We start from the raw sequence: 20,538 nt of genomic DNA on the forward strand, positions 1-20,538 counted from the left end.
AGGAGAAATGACAGTGTTACCACTACTATAAAAAAATCCTCTTCAAATTAGTCAAAAACTATTAAGACAAAAGATGATTATACTTACAGGGGGGCATTGTGCAAGTTTATCAGCTGCCACCAGTTGAACGTTCAAGTGTTTACTTTGGGACTTTCCTCTAGACTTAATCAACCTCTGTAAAACCTAAGAGAAGAGATATGAATCTGAGGTATTGTCAACGTTGATTAAAAAAATAATAAGGAGCTTTTTTAAAAAAGATTTATTTATTGTTATTACAAAGTCAGATATACAGAGAATAGGAGAAATAGAGAGGAAGGTCTTCTGTCTGATGATTTACTCCCCAAGTGGCTGCAATGGCCCGGGCTGAGCCAACTCGAAGTCAGGAGCCTGGAGTCTCTTCCGGATCTCCCATGCAGGAGCAGGGTCCCAAGACTTTGGGCTGTCCTCAACTGCTTTCCCAGGGCACAAGCAGGGAGCTGGATGGGAAGCAAGGCTGCCAGGATTAGAACCAGAGCCCATATGGGATCCCCACAATTCAAGGTGTGGCACTAGGCACTAGGCTACTGCGCTGGGCCAAGATCTTTTTTTTAAATAGCCTGCTCAGCCCTGAGTATTAGATAACATACAATGTGTGAAATTGTACACCTATGCATTCCAAGACGACACCATCCCCCTACCCTGGATTGTATCCTATTTTAGCTCCTGTGAATTCTCAGAATACTGAGTTTCCACCCTAGATTTTGAAATCTTTGTTTCAAAGTGAACCTTGCACAAGTAGAAGAACTAGACTGTACCAGGTCATTTATGTTGAGTAATTTTTGATATTATTTCTTTGAGTAACATTCTGGTTCAGTACTTCCATGTCAAGTAAATGCAGCAGTCACTTCCATGTTTGATCTTTTCTGTCACTGATATTTATGAGCCAGTCCACTTTGATTTTACATTAATTACACTACTTCTTGATTAGAAATGGAGGTCAAAAATTTGTTTTGGAATCAGTGATACATGTATGTCTTTTGGCCATTGCTATAACTGAATTTGCCAATGTAAGTCTCTTTTAATTTTGTTTTTTTCTGAAACAGATTCCTCCCCTTCAAAACAGTGTTTGTCTCTGAGGTTCTAGGAAGATACTCAGGTCCATAAGAGTTCCTGTTCCTGTCCACAGGGACACCAGAAGAATCAGGGCAGGGCATGTGGTGACCTTCCCTCCACTGCAAAGAGGGGTGCTTGAAACCCCCAGAGCTCTGAATTAAAATGGATTTGCAGGTGGTCACAGAAACATCAGTCTTTTCTATTGATTCCTAAAGGCCTTGGTTTGGTCAATATACCCAAGTTTACACAGAGAACTTTAGAAGGACTTAAGGGGGGTTACAGGATGGCATAGCTTCTTAAAACTTCTTCCATTCTTGAGAAAAGATTCAATTCTGGCTGGGAGTTGAATCTGAATTTATACACTAAAATTAACTCTAGGAAACTCTTTAAAAAAACTGGTAACATCTCCTAGGGGTGTCTATTTCATATTAATTTTCTAGGAAAGTGAGATATTCAAACCGAGAGACCAATTTGGACTGCCTCACTTTTGTTTTTATCTGTACCAATGGCATAAAAATACATAGCAAATTTCCCACTGTAATTAATAAAAAAAAAAAGAAACCAACCTAAGCACAAATGTCAGAGTGTAACAGTTCCACATGAGATGTTTACAATATTTTATTTCATGCACAATAAATATAAATATTTTTAACTAAATATTTATCTATTTGAGGCACACACATAGAGAAAAGTGTGTGTGTGGGGGAGAGAGAGAGAGAGAGAGAGAGAGAGAGAATCTCCAATCTGCTGGCTCATTGTCAGATCCATGCAACAGCTGGAGTTAAGCTACATCAAAGCTGGAAGCTTGGAATATAATCCAAGAATCCTATGTGGTTGGCAGGAGTCCAATAATTGAGCCATGCTACTGCCTCCGACAATCTATATTAGAAGGAAGCTGAAATTCAGAGCTGGAGCTGGTTTTTGAACTTAGGCACGCTGATAGGGTTACACACAAGGCATTTGACCTAGTACACTTACTGTTCTGAAGGAATACAAGGGACACAAGGATCACTGTCATTAAAAAAAAAATTATCAAGCTGGAATCTATAAAGAATGTTAGTGGGCCCAGTGTGGTAGCCTACTGGCTAAATCCCTGCCTTGCACATGCCAGGATCCCACATGGCTGCTGGTTTCTATCCTGGCTGCTGCACTTGCCATCCAGCTTCCTGCTTGTGGCCTGAAGTAGCAGTCAAGGATGGCCCAAAGCCTTGGGACACTGCACTCATATGGGAGACCCTAAAGAAGTTTCTGGCTTTGAATGGGCTCAGCTGCAGCCACTGTGGCCACTTGGAGAGTGAACCTGCTAACAGAAGATGCATTTCTCTCTATCTCTCCTTCTCCCTGTAATTCTGGCTTACTGATAAAAATAAATAAGTCTTTTTTGAAAAAAAAGAATGTTAGTGTCCTCTTCTCATTTCTCTTAATTTTTGTTGTTATCATACACTTGCACAATTATCAGTTTGGGACCCAAATACACAGTAACTTCTTCAAGGAATAGACTATTTTTCTACTTGTTATCTCAGAATTCCTAGAATCAGTACACTTTGAATTTTAAAATGTGCTTACTGTGTCTCAAGAAGATGTTCTCCTTGTCAGTAACAACAACAAAAACCAACACAGAGAAAAGAATATTCTAAGTTGGATATTTGGAAAACAAGCTAGCTGGAAATCAATCCCACCACAGAGAGCTTGGATTCCAATCCGAGCTCTGCTTCTGATTCTAACTTCTTGCTAATGCACACTCTGGGAGGCATCAAGTAACAGCTCAAATGGTTGGGTTCCTGCCTCCCATAAGGGACACTGGATTAAGTTCCCAGCTTCTGGGCTCAACACAGCCCAGCAACAGCTATTGTGGGCAGTAGAGAATGAATCAGCAGATGGGAGCTCTCTGTCTCCTTGTATGTAATCAAAGAATTTTTTAAATTAAAAAAAAAAAAGAACAGAGATGAACTAATTACCTTTGGTGATGAGACTTTTACATGAACAATAATTGGTGCTAAAGAAGTCTTGATAAGTTGTGCTGGGTGATTGATTGTGTCTGCATCAAGTACAACCAGTTGCAAAGATCTTGCCAGCTCAAAGATTCTTTCAATTTCACTTTGTACTTCCGCTGAAAGGAGAATAAGTATGCAACAAGTTTTAGATATTTCATTAATTAGTACTTAAATTAAATAGCAAATCCTTCAGCTATATTTGTTTACATTGCATAAAAACATTTTGAATGTTCACAGACTTGTCTAATTCAAGATCTTTTCTAAAGATAGGTTGAGTTTTGCATAAAACCAATCAAGGGAGAAAACTGAGACATTTTCTTGACTTGATTCTTGTGCTCCACCTGAGTTTTAGCTATTTATATAGTTATGGTGGCTTTTTTTTCTCTTTTGATTATCACTTTTTTTCTAAAGAACTTTCATTTCTAACTACAGATGCTAAGACTATATTGAAGAAGCAACTGAAACATAATGTAAAGTAACATACTTGGAAAATAAATTACACATAACATTTCTATCAACATATTATATATTAAAATTCTGTGGATCTTTTTCTTTTAAAAAAGAATCTCACACCTTGGTTGTTGTGACCTATCTCTATCTATCTACCTATCCATCTATCTTCTGCCAACTATTGTATTGCTAGGTCTGGATGAATGGAAGTATTAGAGTGAGTGAGTAGACTAGGTTAAGGCATAATTATTTTCAGCGTTAAAAATAAAAACAAAACTAAAACAATTTATATTAAAATGCTGTAGCTCATCTATTTCAAATCAATCTGGTTGGCTATAACAGCTAAGTGACCTAAATACATACATGAGTCTGGTCAAAATAAAATCTAATTCTTTTCAAATATGTGAATTAATCCACCCATTTTTAAAGGAAAAGATTATATAAAAAGCAAGATTTCTGAAAAACCAAACATATTTCATGCAAAATTAATATATACATAGCTAAAAACTAAACATGGTCATACTCAATGCTTGCATTAAGTGACTCCATTTTAGAGAGATGACTTCATTTCATCTATTTATGACAAAAGACACACTCTAATAGTATTGCAATCTGCTCTGAAGAACAGAAAAGGTAGACAAAACTACCTAATTTAAATCATTTCAAAGATGGCTTAGGAAAAAGTTAATTGTTGCTCTAAATATCCTCAATGAAAATAATTCATGCTATGATCTTCTATGCTTATTGATTATATAAGTTCACAACCCCCAGCAATAAATTCTTCCTTCTTTAATGAAAAAAGATTTATCATGAGATCATGAATACCAGACTATCATAAGACTTTATTTTTTAACTTTGTACAGTATCTTAAAATCCTTTTTCATAGAATCTCTGATGTTTAACACATGATATGTATTAAAAATTGTGAGCTTGTATTCCTCTCTCTCTCTCCTCCTCTCTGTATATCTGACTTTGCAATAAAATAAATCTTTTAAAAGATTGTGACCTTGGAGAGTAAATGTATCTATCACTTTTCATATTATTTAATGTCAAAGGCTTTAAATATTTCATATTGTGGTTGAAAGATGATCACCTCTCAAAAGACATCAACGTAATGAAACTGGACAAAGATTTGTCATCATTTTCTGAAATTGTACTTATTTTTTTAGTAATTATAAACAAAATTTACCTTTCCCCTCACACATCTGAAACAAAAAGTTTTTCTTAAGGTAGAGATTTGAAACATAAAGTCAACTTTTATAGTTGCAAAATTCAGCCTCAGCTGTTGAGTATGTTTTTCATTGATTGTTTCATTAAACTGCCACTGGCTTAAAGAAGCTCCTGGCCAGGACTGAAGCAGAATGAGTCTCTATTGTTTCAGCTTCACATCTGAACACAGTATTCTTGATTCAGTAGAAAGGTAGAGACACGAACGGGGCTGCCCTGGTACATAGTTCCCCTGAGGCACTCTGGGTCTCTGTAAATGACTCAGAAACACCTGGGCCTTATTTCCTCTGTACAAGCGAGGAACGTAAGGGTGGCTCTGACAGCAGCAGAGGACAGGCACACCTACTGCTTAGCCAACACAAACCCTTGGGCAATGGGCACTCTGCTGGCATAAGCAGAGAGGTACTTAGGCTGAGTGCGTCAGGAAGCCGCAGAGCCTTACCAAATACAGGGCGGGTCCAACATCTGGGTAATATTCTAAAGACTGCCAAACAGAAATTACAGGTGAGAGAAACAGATAGGCATATTTATCTACTTAGCTAATTTTCTTAAAGAAAAAGATTTCAACAAAGCAATTTTGACTTGATGCCTAAATTAATTCTCAGGGGAGTTCAAATACAAGTCTCCTCAGAATCCCATTCCAGCCCAGAGGAGCTCTGGGCAGTCATGGACTCACACTGCTGGAGGACCTCAAAGAACATTTGTAAAATCTGATCATTATTGGTAGTTCTCTCCGGGAGCCCTTTCATCAGTGATCGTCCTTACACTCAAGTCTACTCGTATTTCTGAGTGTAGGTAATGTCAATGCTTTCCTAAGACCTAATCTAACATTCTTCCCCAATAGGTACCCTTGAACAGACATCTCATATCTTAGGAGAAGTAGGGAGTTTTAACAAGGGAAAAGCTGCATACTCGAATAGCACTTAGCGGAATTTCAAGCTGTCAATTTTAAGAAACTGGACAAGTGACTCCTTGTATCTTAAGAAGTCTAACAGTGAAGGATCTTCCAATTGTTTAACCATCATTTCTAAATTTATTTGGCTACAGAAAAACATTTTGAATGTAGGGTTTACTAACGTATTGAAAAATAAACACTTCATGGTATCTCTTTGCAGATTTCTTTGCAAGGCACACTAGAGCCCTGATGCATTGGCTTAACCTACTTTTTAAATCTATCCTTCTATTACTCCAAAACCACACCCACATTCTCCACTTCTAAGCATGCTATGCACACATCCACTTGTTTCTCAACCTCAGTGCTTTTATTAATGTGCTAATGTCTTTGTGTATTCTCGTCTGCTTCAAGGAACAAGCTAACCCTAACTTCTATGATGTCTCTTCACACGCTTCTCATCCCCAATCCTCCTTCATACTTCCTGGCTAGCTCTGTTTTTAATTTCATTATTCCAGAGTAGTTTAACCATCTGTTCCTTCCGCCCCCCCAGGAGTAAAATATTCTGCTGATGCTTGTTGTCATTTTCTGACTCTATTGTAATGCTTGGTACATAACATTTGATGAAGGAATCTATAGCCACATATTAATAAGCATACAAAAGGATATTAAATAGGTCACACATAATAGGTTGCCATTAAATTAACTATAATGGTTGTGGATTAATGATTTAACAGAGTCACTGAGATCTACTTCATTTCTTCATCAATATTTACATTATCCCAGCCCACCCACCCTTCTGCCTGACAACAGGTGACAAGATTATGAAAACTGTCTTAATAAATATCCATGAAACCTCTGCCTGTGGGGGTGGTGGAAGGAGTTAGGCAATCAAGCTTCTGATTTTCAGTGTCCTATAGCCTCTCATCAGACATGTACAGAAGGAATGATTAAAAGTCAGATGCTATGATAGAAGGATGGAGAAAGAACAGAGAACAGATGCTTGGTTGAGAAATCTTAAACCCAACCAAACATCCTGATTATCAGTGACATTTATTTGACTTTAGTTTGTTACTTAGTCTGATTCACCATCAACACTGTCATTTTCATCTCCTCAATGTTCAATTATTACCGTGCTAGTAAGAATGTTTCCTTTGCATGTGGAGTCTCCTGGTACAGGACTCAAAAAGGAAATGCCTTTATCATTCCATTTGGTATGTTTCACATTCTTTCAAAAAAGCAGCCCTCCAAAAAGCATTTATTACCAATGACTGTGTGCCAATCCTAGAAGAGGGATACAGCAATGCTACCGTATCTTTTCATCGACTTGCACAATCCATAGCTCAGGGTCAAGGCACAGACATCAGTGGATTCTGGGTGAGATATTAATGTGTGCACCCTATCTTGGAAACTTTTAACACCATTTCTAAGCTTTATATCATATTAGATATAGATACAGACACAGACATAGAAAGATAAAAGAACTCACTTCAACAGTTTACAAAGAAGTGAAGGTATAGAAGAGCCCTATGTTTCCTAGCTAAATTCTTCTCAGAATGTAAATAGAAAAAAGACTCCTAGGAAGTTTTGGGGGGATGACATCAGTCTGGGGGTAACAGAGACCAGTAACGGTTTTTCAGATGATCAACATGCTTCATCAGTCCTAGCAGTGTAGAGACTGGCACCTCAGAAAATACATGCTTGCATTCTCCACATGTTATTAATGTTGCCTGTCATTTCCATGTAAAGATGTGACTAATCTGTGTGATACCAGCTGGCAGCAGAAGCAATACTAAGAACACCAGTATTTAGCTCTCTGAGCGTATAAATATCTACAAAGGCTGGGCATCTCATTTCCTTTCATTTCAACTGTGACTCAGGTATGACAGATATTATTAGCCTCTTTGAGAAGCTTAGGCAAAGAAGAGACAAGCGGTTTCACATGGGTAGGCAGCAGCAGACCAGGAGGGCCCCCTTGAGCATCCTTCCCACCAAACTACTAATTAGCTAACTGACTGGAGCTGACAGAGAGCAGGCTCTGGTTGCTGCAGGACAGGTCTCCCCACTCTCCCCATGTGCCCATTCTCTTCTGTCAATCATTTCTCCATTTAGAACAGGGAGCAAATAGGAAAAGACATTCACAAACACACCAGGTGTCATCCTGGTCTGAGAGCACAGCTTGAAGCAGAACCACATTTGAGCAGCTTACCTAAGCTGGACCGGGTGTTCGAACGTTCAATTATTGCTCTCTTGCTGGGATTATTTAGCACAGATCTCTTAGCAAGAGAAATGTCAGCTGTCACTCTCGTTATTGATATCCTATGAACAGAAGCACAGACCATAACAAGTCAGTAAAAACAAAATATGATGGGTTCTCCAAGTGATGTATAACTACAGGTCTTAAAAACCATTTAACATACTGCAGTAGAGGCAGTTTCATAAACACTGGCCATGAGCTTTTAAACAGGTTTCACCTAGTGCTAAAACACAAGCAGAGCAGAATGCAGAAAAGTTCTGGCCATTTAACAGCAGCAAAAGTACCCCAATAAAAAAACGCTCTTTCCTTCATCATGATGTGCCTTCCCGAGCTCTTTACAACGTTCACCACAGCAGGGGAAATAAACCAGGCACTTCTAGGAAACAGCAATACACTTTCCCCACAACTCACACTTGATCTGCTCTTGAACAAGACCTTCAGGAACCACAAATGTTCTGCTCAGCATTTCAATGCTGCTAGTCAACAGGAGTAAACCTTATTCATTGTGATTATCAAATATAATCTACCAGTTGGTGGGTAAGTTGTATTCCTTGAGCTTAATAGCTAATTTACAAGAAGCATCTTTCAAGAGACCTAAAGGGATCCCACTTCAGCTGCAAGAAGGTGAAAAATAGGGTTTCTTTTATGGGGGCACAGGATTCTGCATGTAACTGAGTTTACATGGCAGGTATAAGATACCACAGAGGGCAATGTAAGTACTCTACCAGGATCTTGGTAAGAACATGTCATGCAATCACTCAAGGGAAGAATAATATGAAGACATCACAAAGAAATGGAGAGAGGGTTCTCTGTGCATTTGATTCAAAGAATACCTGGAACTTAAAATGTTTCTCTGGGATCTCTTTAGATCTTTATTTCAAACTGGGATTGCTCAACTTCCAATTATTATCTACCTATAGAATTCAAAATTTTCCTTTCTACTGGCCTTCCTTATCTTCACAGCTTAGTAGAGGTGCCAGAAAGGTGATAGGATATGCAGAACCCTTTCCCTTCATACTCAGTGCACCCATTCTCCTCCATTTTCAAACTCCCTTGGGGGTTGAATCAAAGAATGGTTGAGTCATTCGCAACAATTGAACTGTCTGACTGAAGATTCTTACTTGATTTTAGTGGCCTGCAGCCTTGGGAAAAATTTAGTAGTCTTTTTTCACTCTGTAAAATGAAGCATAGTGTCAAAGTTCTGGTGCCATCTCCAAGAAAAGCAGTCTTGATTTGTTGTGGTTTCAGGCAACTAGTTCAGGATCACAGGCTTGAAAGTGACACCTCCCCCATCTGCGTGGTCCTTACTGCCCACCTGTGACACTCACCTATCATTACCTGGAACCTGAGAGGGGCAGTATTACGTTATTGCATAACCACTCCACTAACAAGCCCCCATAAAGGATCGTGATAAGGAGGGGCTTGATCTCTTGGTGGCATGCTTCCGTTGCTCTTGCACTCTGACTCCTGCCCTCCTCAGTACCCGTTCGCTCTCTGGCTTCCCGTGGATACACTCCAAGGACAGAGGTAGCCCCTGAATGTGGCCCCTGTATGTCTGTATTCCTCACTTTCAGTCCACTCCTTAGGGGAGTCAGTGAAAATGCAAATGCTAAGATGCTTTGCACTTCTAATTTGTGTACTTTCAGGAGTTCCAAGAGAGGTGAGGCCTAGCAGTAATGGAATGTGGGCCGAGTAGCCAGGAAAAAGCAACTGTTTGCAGCTTTGTTAAGCGTGTCCAGGCTTTCTGCTGCATGTCTCTTAGGCTAATTTGTATTGCTGGGGATGCTGGAACACAGTAATGACCATTCATTCCTCTCAGAGTTTCAATTCAGACTGGATTGCCAGGGTGACTTCATTTGCTAATCTCTCGTGAGCACTACCATCTCCAAACTTGGCTAATAAATAACGACTCCTTAATATATCCTAGGCTTGTGATTCTTGCACCTCGAAATAGATTGTGTATTTATAAACTGTAGATAGTTAAGGAATTTTTAATTTTTAAACTTTTGAGAATTTTTAGGTCATGATAATTACCTGGTCCATTCTCAAACTGTCTTCCACAGAAAGTATTCTTTGTACTACAGGGAAGCTGAGATGGCAGCTTTCCAGCTTTGTCGCTGCCACGATGCCAGGCAGATACTTCCGCATTCCCATTTTCTACACTGAGGCTTATATATAATTTTACTGCAAAATGTTCAACTGCTAAAAGACATTGGAAAACACCAGCAGAACAACTACTTTGTCTCATTAAGAAGATAACTGGGGCAAAGAGAGGGCACTGGACCTGTTTGTTACAGGCTATGATGGTCTAAACCACACTCCTGAGCATCAGGCTAGACTTGGTCACATGACCCCCTAATTTTGTTACACCAGAATTTTCTTCCCCAGCAACTCTGAGTCTTCAGATCGCACGCAAATCATCGGGCACAGATGCACAGGCAACACTACTCTTTCACTGTAAGATGCTGAGGATTTCAGTCAGCTGGAGGTCATGTGACCCCTCACCTGGAGTTTCCCTTACTCAGTTGGTCAGTACAGCTTTGAACATGAGATATCATGGGTAGCTCCTTTTCTTTACAGAACAAGATTTGTGTGTTTCTTTGTGTATTTCTGGGTTTCCTGTTTAACAATGGAAATGCTGGATAAAAACATTCAAATGTTCTAGAGCAGTCCAAACACATGGCTGGGGACAAGTCTGTTGGTTTAGAGACAAATTCAACTTTTTTGACTAATGATTTTGAAAAGCCCAATATTCTATTTTGCTTAAATGAAAATTTCATTTTCCAGTACTATTCAAGTCAAATAGTGACTCTTGATTCTTAGAATGTGAAGACTTTACCAAGAGATGCAGACTCTTATTTTTTCTGAATATTAAAAGTGATTTTACAAAGCCACTTTCAAACACAACCACAGTTTAAAAATACATGAAAGGTGGTTTCAAATGTGCCAAAAATGGAAGAAGAGGTGTGAAAACCAGAGGCTTTCTTTTTCTGTTTCATGTGCTAGTAAAAATACAAGTTAAATTTAGTAACACAAGCTATTTATTGTCTCAACAAAAGAGACAGTCCTAGGGACTCTTCAGTGAGGCAAAGTAGTAGTTTTTCTTTCTACGCAAAGATATTTACTATTATAGAAAAGAGATCTCAAATCCCAAATTCATTTCTTAATAAAGACTTCTCAACAAAGTAATTTCACTCAATATTTAGTGGTGACAAGTTTATATAATTTTTTTAAACTTATTGTGCCACCTTTTCTTCTTTTATGACATACACCCACTAAGGTCTTAAAACACTCTTTTACAATTTATTTGGTATATGAGGGAATTTCAAAGAGTTGGCTGAAAAAATGAATTGAGAAGACATATTTTTATATCAATTTTAATGCATTTTTCAAAAACCATATATTTTTAATAATGCTTATTATCAGTGAACCTCTATAAAGTTTCATCATATACATGGATTTCAAATTTTTGCACCAAAATAAATTCAAATTTTCAAAATATATTTCTTAAAAATATTTATTTCAATGGCAGAGTGACATAGAGATGAAGAGACACACAAAGAGATTAAGACAGAGAGGCAGAGAGAGCACGCTCTTCAATCTGCTGATTCACTCCCAAATGGCCCTAATATCTGGCTGAGTCAGGCTGAAGCCAGGATTCAGGAACTCCATCCAGTCCCCCAGCTGAGTGGCAGGAACTCAAGTACTTGAGCCACCACCCACTACCTGCCAAGCAAGAAGCTATGCAGAGTAGTCAGAATTTGAACCCTAATCCATTAAGACATATGGTGTCCCAAACTGCAGCTTAAAGCACAGTAAAATACCTGTCTCATAAGTTTTTCTTTTAATTTCATTTTCAACAGACTCTTTGTAGCACCCTCCTGTGTCTCTAAGAAGTTCTCTTGGGAACCTTCTGTGATATACTTTGTAATTATGCACCAGTAGGTGAAGGACTAATACTTCAGTTCTCTAGAGGACTGAATGCAGCAGGAATTTTCTTTGGAAAACACTCAAAGTCATATTCTCTAAAATTCTCTAAACCCAACTACCACATATTTCTATGGAATTCATTATAACTGCTGTAATCTAACATGAGATGTAAGTATGAGTTTTCTGTGGTTTCCTATGGAAAAAGAATTACTGTCAATATTTTCACATTTATTCAAAACTAATTACTATTTTCATGTTGGTAATATTTTAATCGTAATATTCTTTTATAGATGATCCTTGTTACATCTGACATGTGACCCAATAAGTACACATATTTAAAGAATTCTAGTATGCATGGGTTCCAAAGTATAGAACTACACATTGTTAGGAGGACAGGGATGAAATTGACAGAACTTAAGTATCGTTATAGATCTTCTTGGTTGTTGCTTGATCAGGGACATGTCATGACATCTTTTGAGTCTCAGTGTCCTAAGCAACAAAATGCAACAGTAGATATGCCATAACTATCTCATGGAACTGTCATTAGTAGCAAGAAAAGAAATATGTAAAATTTGCTTCTTAAATAATTATTCATAGCCCTTATGAATAATTGGCATATGCATAATATATTTAAGATAATTATCAGAAATCTGAAGATCTGAAGGAGATACACTTCTACTATAAACTATCCTCAAAAGTTAGCATTCTATCATGGTATCTCCCCACTTCTATGAAATTTATAATACACTGTGAGGATTGGGCAGCTATAATCAAAACATCCTAAGTTAAGTATTTACATTTGATATATAAAGTGGTCAATTATTTCTTTTCTGTCTGATGAGTCTGCATTTGAATATAAAACCATAAAAGAAATTCTAAGAGAATGATGTTGATTGAGACAGAAAACACTGCTGGTAAGTTTCTACCTGATTCTAGCTACAGATTACTTTCATTCTTGCATGACTTGGCTGTGTTGTGATAACATCAAGCATTCCCATTTCATTTTTACATCTCTCTGAATTGCTCTAAGTTTTATTCTTAGCTTTTTTTGCAGTTTTTCTCAAATCCTTTGATTCTCTTTATATGTTCCTTGAATAGCAGCTTCGTTTAGCTTAAGTTTCTATCTGTGTATGTTACACAGTGTTCACTTAAGCTTTTTTGGTCATGATCATTTAAGTCACAAAGCAGCTCACAGATGCCATAAAGTTGAACTGACAGTTATCAAAAAGTCTTAAGTAACAACTTTATGGGTATTTGAAAAGATTGACATAGGTTAACCAACTGCAAATACTTTGATTACTTGTCATTCAATCTACAAATGGTCCGATGTAGTCAACTGAACAAACTACACTGGACTGGATGACTCCCAATGAGTGTGGCCTGAAACGAAGAGAGAAATTCCACACTGGTGCCATTGTAGCAATTTGTAGGTTTAGTTTATGATTTGTGTATAAAAATCATTATACATTGAGATACTCATATATAGAGAGGGTCCTTCACATTTGCACTCCACATTTTCCTTACAGGTATAGTGATCGGGGCCCACAATTACAATGACAGCAATGGAGCTGCATCATAACTAGCTCTAAACTGTTTCAAATTATTTCAAAGGTATCCAAAATATTCTGCGGTCAATGATTCTATTATAGACAAGGTGTTGGACTTCAATCCAAGCTTTTTTAAATGATTTTATAACCCAGATCTGGAAAGCAGTATTGAAGAAGAAAGCCTTTTCACCAGTGGATTTCTCCTTCACTGTTTCTGAAAAGCGCTGGGACTTTCCACTGACTTCTCATCTAGGCTACTGCCTTCGCAGCTGCTAGACGCTGAGCAGGTGTTCATTAGAGAACATTGCTGATGTGCTTTACTGTGCTACAGCCTTCTGCAGAATTATTCTTTTGGCTGGTTCCAGTCTTTCTCTTCATTCATTAATTGGTAACAAAACGCAGCAGATGTACTGGTATTTCACAGACAGAAGATTTGTCAGTCTATGTGAACCTATCGGCAAATTTTTTTCTTATCAATTTCTCCACATACTCTTGCAAATAACTCATTGCTTTTCTGCTGTGCTGGACTCTTTAATATTTGAAAGCAAGTCCACACTCTCGCTCTAAACTTTGACCTCTATCAGCTCTGTTGTACAAAGGACTTCTCTAGGGCTGAGTCTGTCTCCAGCTACCATATGACTTTTTATTGCTGCTGGACTCTTGCTCTAGATTCTCTGTTGTGTCATCAGACTACATGAATGCTTGGCACTGACATTTTAATTTTATCCCTATGATAACTGTATGTAATTGATGCAGACAATTCTGCTTGATCCAAGATAATTCTCTGTTGCTATGAAATGAATTTCCTCTTTATGGGCCTTGGGAGGAGACATCAGTTTTGTTTTTTGTTGTTTTTGTTTTTGTTTTGTTTTGTTTTTATGCTTGAGTGTAATAATCAAATCATTCTTTGCTTTGGCTAAATCATCTAACATCCTTTCTTTTAATCCCGAAGTCCTATCTTTCAAACAATATTGTTTATAGGTATGTAATGTGGGGACTAAATCAGTCTAACATAAACCCAAGCTGTGTTACAGGATTTGTTCACATTGAGGGTTATGACAGGGTCAGAGGAAAGATGATTGTTCAAAACTATGTTAGAAGGTACTTCAGGTTAAATCCAAATGACACCAAGCAAAGCTCAAGAACAGAGTGTGCTACCTTCACTCCATGGAGAGCTGTATGAAGGTAAGGGCCATGGATCAAAACATCTAAGGCCAGGACCAAGACCAAGGCTATTCAATTAAAGAGCCAGAGTGCAGCTCATTCTCTGTAATGTCTTTCAAGGAAGTCAACTCCCAAGAGCTAGCCGTATATTTGTTTTGTTTTAACAGGAGAAGGCTGTCTGTCTGAGTGTGGCTGTTGGAAAAGAAAGCCCAGAGGGAAAGATTACCTGTCCTTCTAAATTCAATTTTCTAGTCTTCAGTGCTTCTCACTTGCTTTCTTTGACCACTTCATTCTCTGCATGTCTTCTTTTGAAAAGAGTAAAATGGGATAAAAATTTGCTTTTCTTTTATAGCCTTTGCACCCACTGGCAGAGGGGGTAACTGGTTCAACACAATCTATTTCTTTATCTTTCTGGATGCACAGGTAGGTAGTATTTCCCAGCCTCCTTTGCAACCAGGTGTGGAGACACGACCAAGTTCTATCCGGTGAAACAGAAGAAATCATCTGTACATCCTCCAGATCCTGCACATTCCTTTCCTAGACCAGCTGACCAAGCGATCATCCCCAAGAAACAGGTTCAGAATGACAATCTTTCTGTTCACTTTCTCCCTTCTCCTTCTCTATCCATTTTTCAGCCAGGAACACCCGTGTTTGATTGGCAAGTGAGCAACAACAAGCTTCCATTGTGTTTATATCATAAACACATTCTATTAAATTAGTGTGACCCACATTCATGTATTTTGAAATTCACACAATGGTGTGGAAAGATTTAATTTTTTTAATTAAAGTCTCAATTACTGAAAATAAAATCTATTTATTTTCTTTATATATAGTCCTTAGCAATTAATGAATACTTTAATACAATTATCCAAAAGACTTTTTTTTGGCCAAATACAATTTGTACTTTGAGTATTTTTTCTTAAATACTAGCTTCATTAAAATCTATTTGAAAATATTTGGCTTTTTATAATTTGGTCCATTTAAGGGAACAAATCAAATAAACTCACTCATATTTCTTGAAATGGGCTGTTTAAATTTTTGTCAGTTATTCCAAATCTCCTGTTTCTTTCATGCAATTTTTACTTGTAGTGCATTCTACATTGTGAAAGCTCCTACTACTTAGTATTAGGTTAATTATGACTTTTTACACCGTGCTTCCAAATACAAAAATTGTCATGGACATCTTTTGCAACATTCAAATGATCAAATGACTTGATGGTTCAAAGTTGAGCTTTACTACTAATAACAGGCCATGGTAGGAAAAACGCAAAACAGACCATGGCAACTGTAGGAATTACAAGATCATTTCCAAGAAAATAAGTCCAGAGCTAATCATCCTATAAGGTATTATTTCCTCCAGGAATAGTCACTTTGGAATGATTATGATGGAAACAATTCTTGTATCCTTCTGAGCAAATTCAAGGCTTTATATATTCATATCACACACACAGTGTGCAAACACAAGCTCAAATGGTGTTGCCCAGCCTCTTCAGCAAATCGCTGCAATATTCACCAGATATATAACATACTTTATGACTTCACCACGAAGTAAGAAAAATAAAAGCTAACATATTTCATGTTCCTTTTTCCTTGGAGATTCGTGCCATTTTGCATATTTTCAGAGCCCTTTCCTTCCCTTTCCCCCTAAAATGCAATGCTAACTTTTTAGTGAACTTCTGCAAATGCTGAGAATAAGATTCCACACATTTTTTATCATACAATGTTTGGTTACAGGAAAATGAAAAATATACAAAAACATCTGTACATCTCACCTCCCATCAAACCTGTGTTTCAGGAAATCAAAGAGGGCTTTCTGCATCATGTCTGTTACCTTTGCAGAGGTGGGAACAAGAGAATGAGGCAAACAGAGAGAAAAGAGAAGTCAAATGTGAGAGCAGTTGAAAGGAAGGGCGCTAGGATTGAACAGAGACTTTAATCACAAGCTCCTAAAGGAAATCATTGTGGAAGAAGCTTCTTACACGTGACCAAGCCCAGTGGCTGAAATTTCCCTTAGTTCTCCTCTAAGATGCTGAGGAATACACTAACAGTGCTCAAGAGCCCCAAGGCAAACCTCTAGTCTCTGCCCTTATTAGGGGAGAGGACTGCCACCCAGAGATGACAGGCTGTCATGCACAGGTGCCGGCCATCACTGGCATGCCTAAGTTGTGCTGGAGTGCAGTGAGGAACAACTAAAAATCCCACAGGCAGTGCTGGGATTATCTGATTGATCCCCGTTGATGGAAATTCTCTATTCCTATGGCTGGAATTTTGTCTACCTCGTTTCCACATTTCCCTATGACATTTCCAACTCTGACAGAAAGAGAGGAGAGATGGAATGCTTAGATCTAAACCAAAGAGATTAATTTGTGTTCAACAAATGAGTACTGAGTGTACACAAATGTGTACAGGCTCAGTGGGAACGGCATCCTGGAGGCATCTCACTTTCAGATTTTAGCGTTCACCTATTTAAACCATGCTAGCACAGGTCAAGAAGCCAATATCTAAAATGCTACACATGCAAGTCCTCTACTTGCTACATGATATTATTCAATTCCTCTCCAAAGTTCACCCATGTTTTTGGTGATTTTTTATTTATATCTCCTGTAAAATAAATAAGAACGCACATTTGGTGGAACATACTAATGTCTTGAGCACACAGCAGGGTGAGATTTGAGGAGTTTCGGTTTGCTGGAACATTGCTTATACGTTCTCCGGTACTAGTCATACTCTAATAGTTCTAATAATAGTAGCAATGGTTGAGATAAGTAAAGCCTTCTCCCTGAATTTAATGTTGAACAAATCTTTGACCCACAACTTTTCATTATACATGTTTTGAGGGAGATATTTCTATATAGGGTAATGCATAAAAGATGGAAAGAAGAGCACAAGGTCACATAATCCCACATTGTCCCTCCCACCTTCTCATTCTGAGAGCTGGCTTCCACCAATACCTAAATGTGGCCAGACTCTGGAGGAGCAAGCACCCACATGACTGGCTCCTGGGATTCTCAATCAAGAAGTGAAGAGTGACAGGTGATATTTGTACCTCATAACCTTTCAGAGATGGCCCCACTAACACCACAGGGCGCATTGATGGCACGACATCATAAGGAGGAATGTGCTCCGTCTGAAAAAGAGGATTTAACACATGTGACAAGCTAGGCTTGAGCATGCTTCCTTCACAGCCACAACATTCCCAGTGCTCACGTTCAACCATCAATGATGACAATGAGTCCCCCCACCAAGGAGGCATATCCCTTATTTTATAGCCAGTGGGGTCACTGAAATGAAGCATTGCAGGCACGTATGTATAAAACCTTAACAGACTTAAAAAGGAAACACAACTTACCACTTTTTGCTTCTGTTTTGCTAAAAAAAACAATAATGAGAACCACATCAAAACATATCATTGCTGTAAGTGATAGTATACGACCTTAAAAAATGGATGCAGTAGGCATGTGTCCCTATCATTATCTTCCTGACTGCCCCATCACCCACTCTGAAGTGTCCATCTCTGTTATTTCATTCTGGATGTGCTGATTTTGAACACATGTGAAAAGCAGACAGCTTCCTCCCTGAACAAACAAACGTGTCCTAATTCTACATTGGGAGGAGGTGATGGAAGTGAGTTCGCCATGACACTGGAGGTTCTGGGCCTGTCATTAACCACGGGCTTCTTCCCATGAGGAACACAGTACTCAGTGTGGCTGGGAACAAGTGGAAAAGATGAAATCAATAAAGGAAGCAGAGCAGCAACACGGGCTAGAATAGCTACTTATTTTTAGGGGTATAACTCTGGTAAACCTAAGATAAATTTGTAGTGTTTTTGTTGTTGTTGCTGTTTTGTTCATTTTCTAGGATATTGATGTTTTTTTACAATGCTGCTTTGATACTTTAAATAAATTCATAATGAGTCATTCCTGTCCCTTCCAGTATGCAACAGTTAAAAACTACAATGTCCTGACAATGAAAGAGAAGGAAAATATACTCAGCATCTGATGAAAGTACTTTTTTGACCCTGCAAGCAGGTCCAGCTTATTAGAAGGGTGGAGGAGGGGCAACCTGGAGCCCTGGGTTGGTTCAGAGTGCTAGAGATCAGAAGGGATTCATAAGAACAAAGAAGCAGATCTTCATAACTGATCCCAAACTACTTTCAACACACATGAAGCTGACCTGCTGTTTTGAATTGCCCATCACTTATTGGCAGAATAAAATTGGTCTACAGGGTTAGAGAAGGTAGAGGGAGAAAATTCCTGTGAATGTGTCTATAATTTCCAATGAGACCACCACACCATACATTGTTGTTCATTCCAGGGCATGATGTCTACTGTCAAAGCAGAAATCATGTCATCTACCACGTTCTCAGCCTCAACTCACCCAATCTCCATCATCCTTGCTATATCAATACATTCAAAGTTTCACAGGGACAATAAAATAGAATTTTTTTTAACAGCCTACAACATCCTTCTCCTCTCTTACAGGCCCTCTCCACAGCAAAGTCTGCTGGGCACTTGGGTAGAAGGATGAACTTGTCACAGACTGGCATGATACAATGGATAATTAATGCCTCTCAGGAGTAGATAAGGTTTTTCAAAATCTGAATTTCTAGTCCCATTAGGAACCTTTTAATCAAACCAAATCACCACCAAAAACAAATGAGCAATAACATTTTCAATAATAAAAAATTTTTAAAATCAAATGTTTGACTTGTTTCCAAATTAGCAAAAATACTTGCATGTATCTTCAAATATTAAGAAATGAATACATCCCATTGAAGCAGCATAACTAAGACCCTCACCTGTTGATGTGGGAGTTGCTCGGAATGTCCCTGATACCATTTCTCCCAGGCTTGAGGAAGAATTTCCACTTGATTTCCTAGGATATAGAAAAGGAACTTAAAATTCCCTTCCCAGGTCCTTTGAAAACAGACTTGGAGAGCATAGTGTTTATTGGCCTTCATGCCACTAAAAGCTAAAAAACACACACAATCCCGCTATACAGAACTTCAAGAATCTGTCCAAATATTTTCCTTGACCTCATTTCTCAGAGAAAGTAGGAAACTAACGAGATTCCAGAAAGACTTCACAAAAGTGTTTCTTCTGGGGATTCCGTGTAGAAATTAGGCCAAGGAATTACTAACACTCCTGTGCTTCTGAACTGCTTGCTAACCTAACACCAGTCACCAAGACACACATTTGAGCTGTCTACCAAGGCTCTGCAACCAGCAAGGAGTGGAAAGTATATAGCACGGAAGGTTAATCCTCCACTTGAGACACCTGCACTCCTACTGGAGTGCATTTCTGTGCCAGCTCCTCTGCTTTTGGCTCAGCATCCTGCACTTGAGAAGGCTGCAGAGGCTAGTCCACATGTGTGTGCCCCTGCCACTCACATGAGCATCCTAGAGAAGGCTCCTGTTTCCAGGCTTCAAAGTAGCCTCACCTTGGCTGCTTCAGTCATTTGGGAATGACCAAGTAGGTGGAAGGTGAGTCTCTATCTTTCTCTCTCTGCCTTTCAAATAGATGAATATATACATTTTTTAAGTCACAATAGTAAAGGTATCATGTCTTCTAAAAACTGATTCTGTGGGGGTCTGAGACAAGAATTAACATGAAGGAATAAGTCACAAATAATATCATTTCTGACCTAGACTGAAAGCATTAATCTCCTCCCATGTGCATTGGCAGCTTCTCTGGAACCTACAAAGGCCGTAGAGTTCACATTCCCATTTCACAAGCGTTCCTCCCTTTTGATTCGTCAGAGACTGATCCTACAATCGGGAAAATGGGATTTCTCATCCCAGCCTTGCCATTTAGTCAGCTTCCCCATTTGTAAGACACACAAGCTTCACTTCACAGGGCTGCTATGAGCATGAAATCAAGACCAGATCTGTGAGCTCTTGGCTTAACTTTGCGCCTGCACCAAGGTCTTGGGTTCAAAAGTTTATAACAAATTGTGAACTAATAAATAGCAGCAATGAAACATTGA

The 20,538-nt window shown here is 38.5% G+C and overlaps 1 protein-coding gene across 4 annotated transcripts in view; it reads right to left on the reverse strand.

Annotated features, from left to right (window-relative positions):
- CACNB4 (calcium voltage-gated channel auxiliary subunit beta 4) overlaps nt 1-20,538 on the reverse strand; it is a 269,552-nt gene that overhangs the window by 18,057 nt on the left and 230,957 nt on the right. For 3 of the 4 annotated variants that reach the window (XM_004577170.3, XM_004577166.3, XM_004577167.3), the window contains exons 6-12: nt 19,352-19,428; nt 17,903-17,922; nt 17,600-17,680; nt 16,326-16,384; nt 7,865-7,974; nt 3,051-3,202; nt 88-183 (exon numbers count right to left, since the gene is read on the reverse strand). In XM_004577170.3, coding sequence (XP_004577227.1) covers nt 88-183; nt 3,051-3,202; nt 7,865-7,974; nt 16,326-16,384; nt 17,600-17,680; nt 17,903-17,922; nt 19,352-19,428 — 595 coding nt within the window. The remainder of the gene's footprint in view (nt 1-87; nt 184-3,050; nt 3,203-7,864; nt 7,975-16,325; nt 16,385-17,599; nt 17,681-17,902; nt 17,923-19,351; nt 19,429-20,538) is intronic. The other variant, XM_058664480.1, reaches the window with a different exon arrangement.

The sequence above is a fragment of the Ochotona princeps genome, chromosome 5 (genome assembly GCF_030435755.1).
Source record: "Ochotona princeps isolate mOchPri1 chromosome 5, mOchPri1.hap1, whole genome shotgun sequence".
NCBI classification, from domain to species: Eukaryota; Metazoa; Chordata; class Mammalia; order Lagomorpha; family Ochotonidae; genus Ochotona; species Ochotona princeps.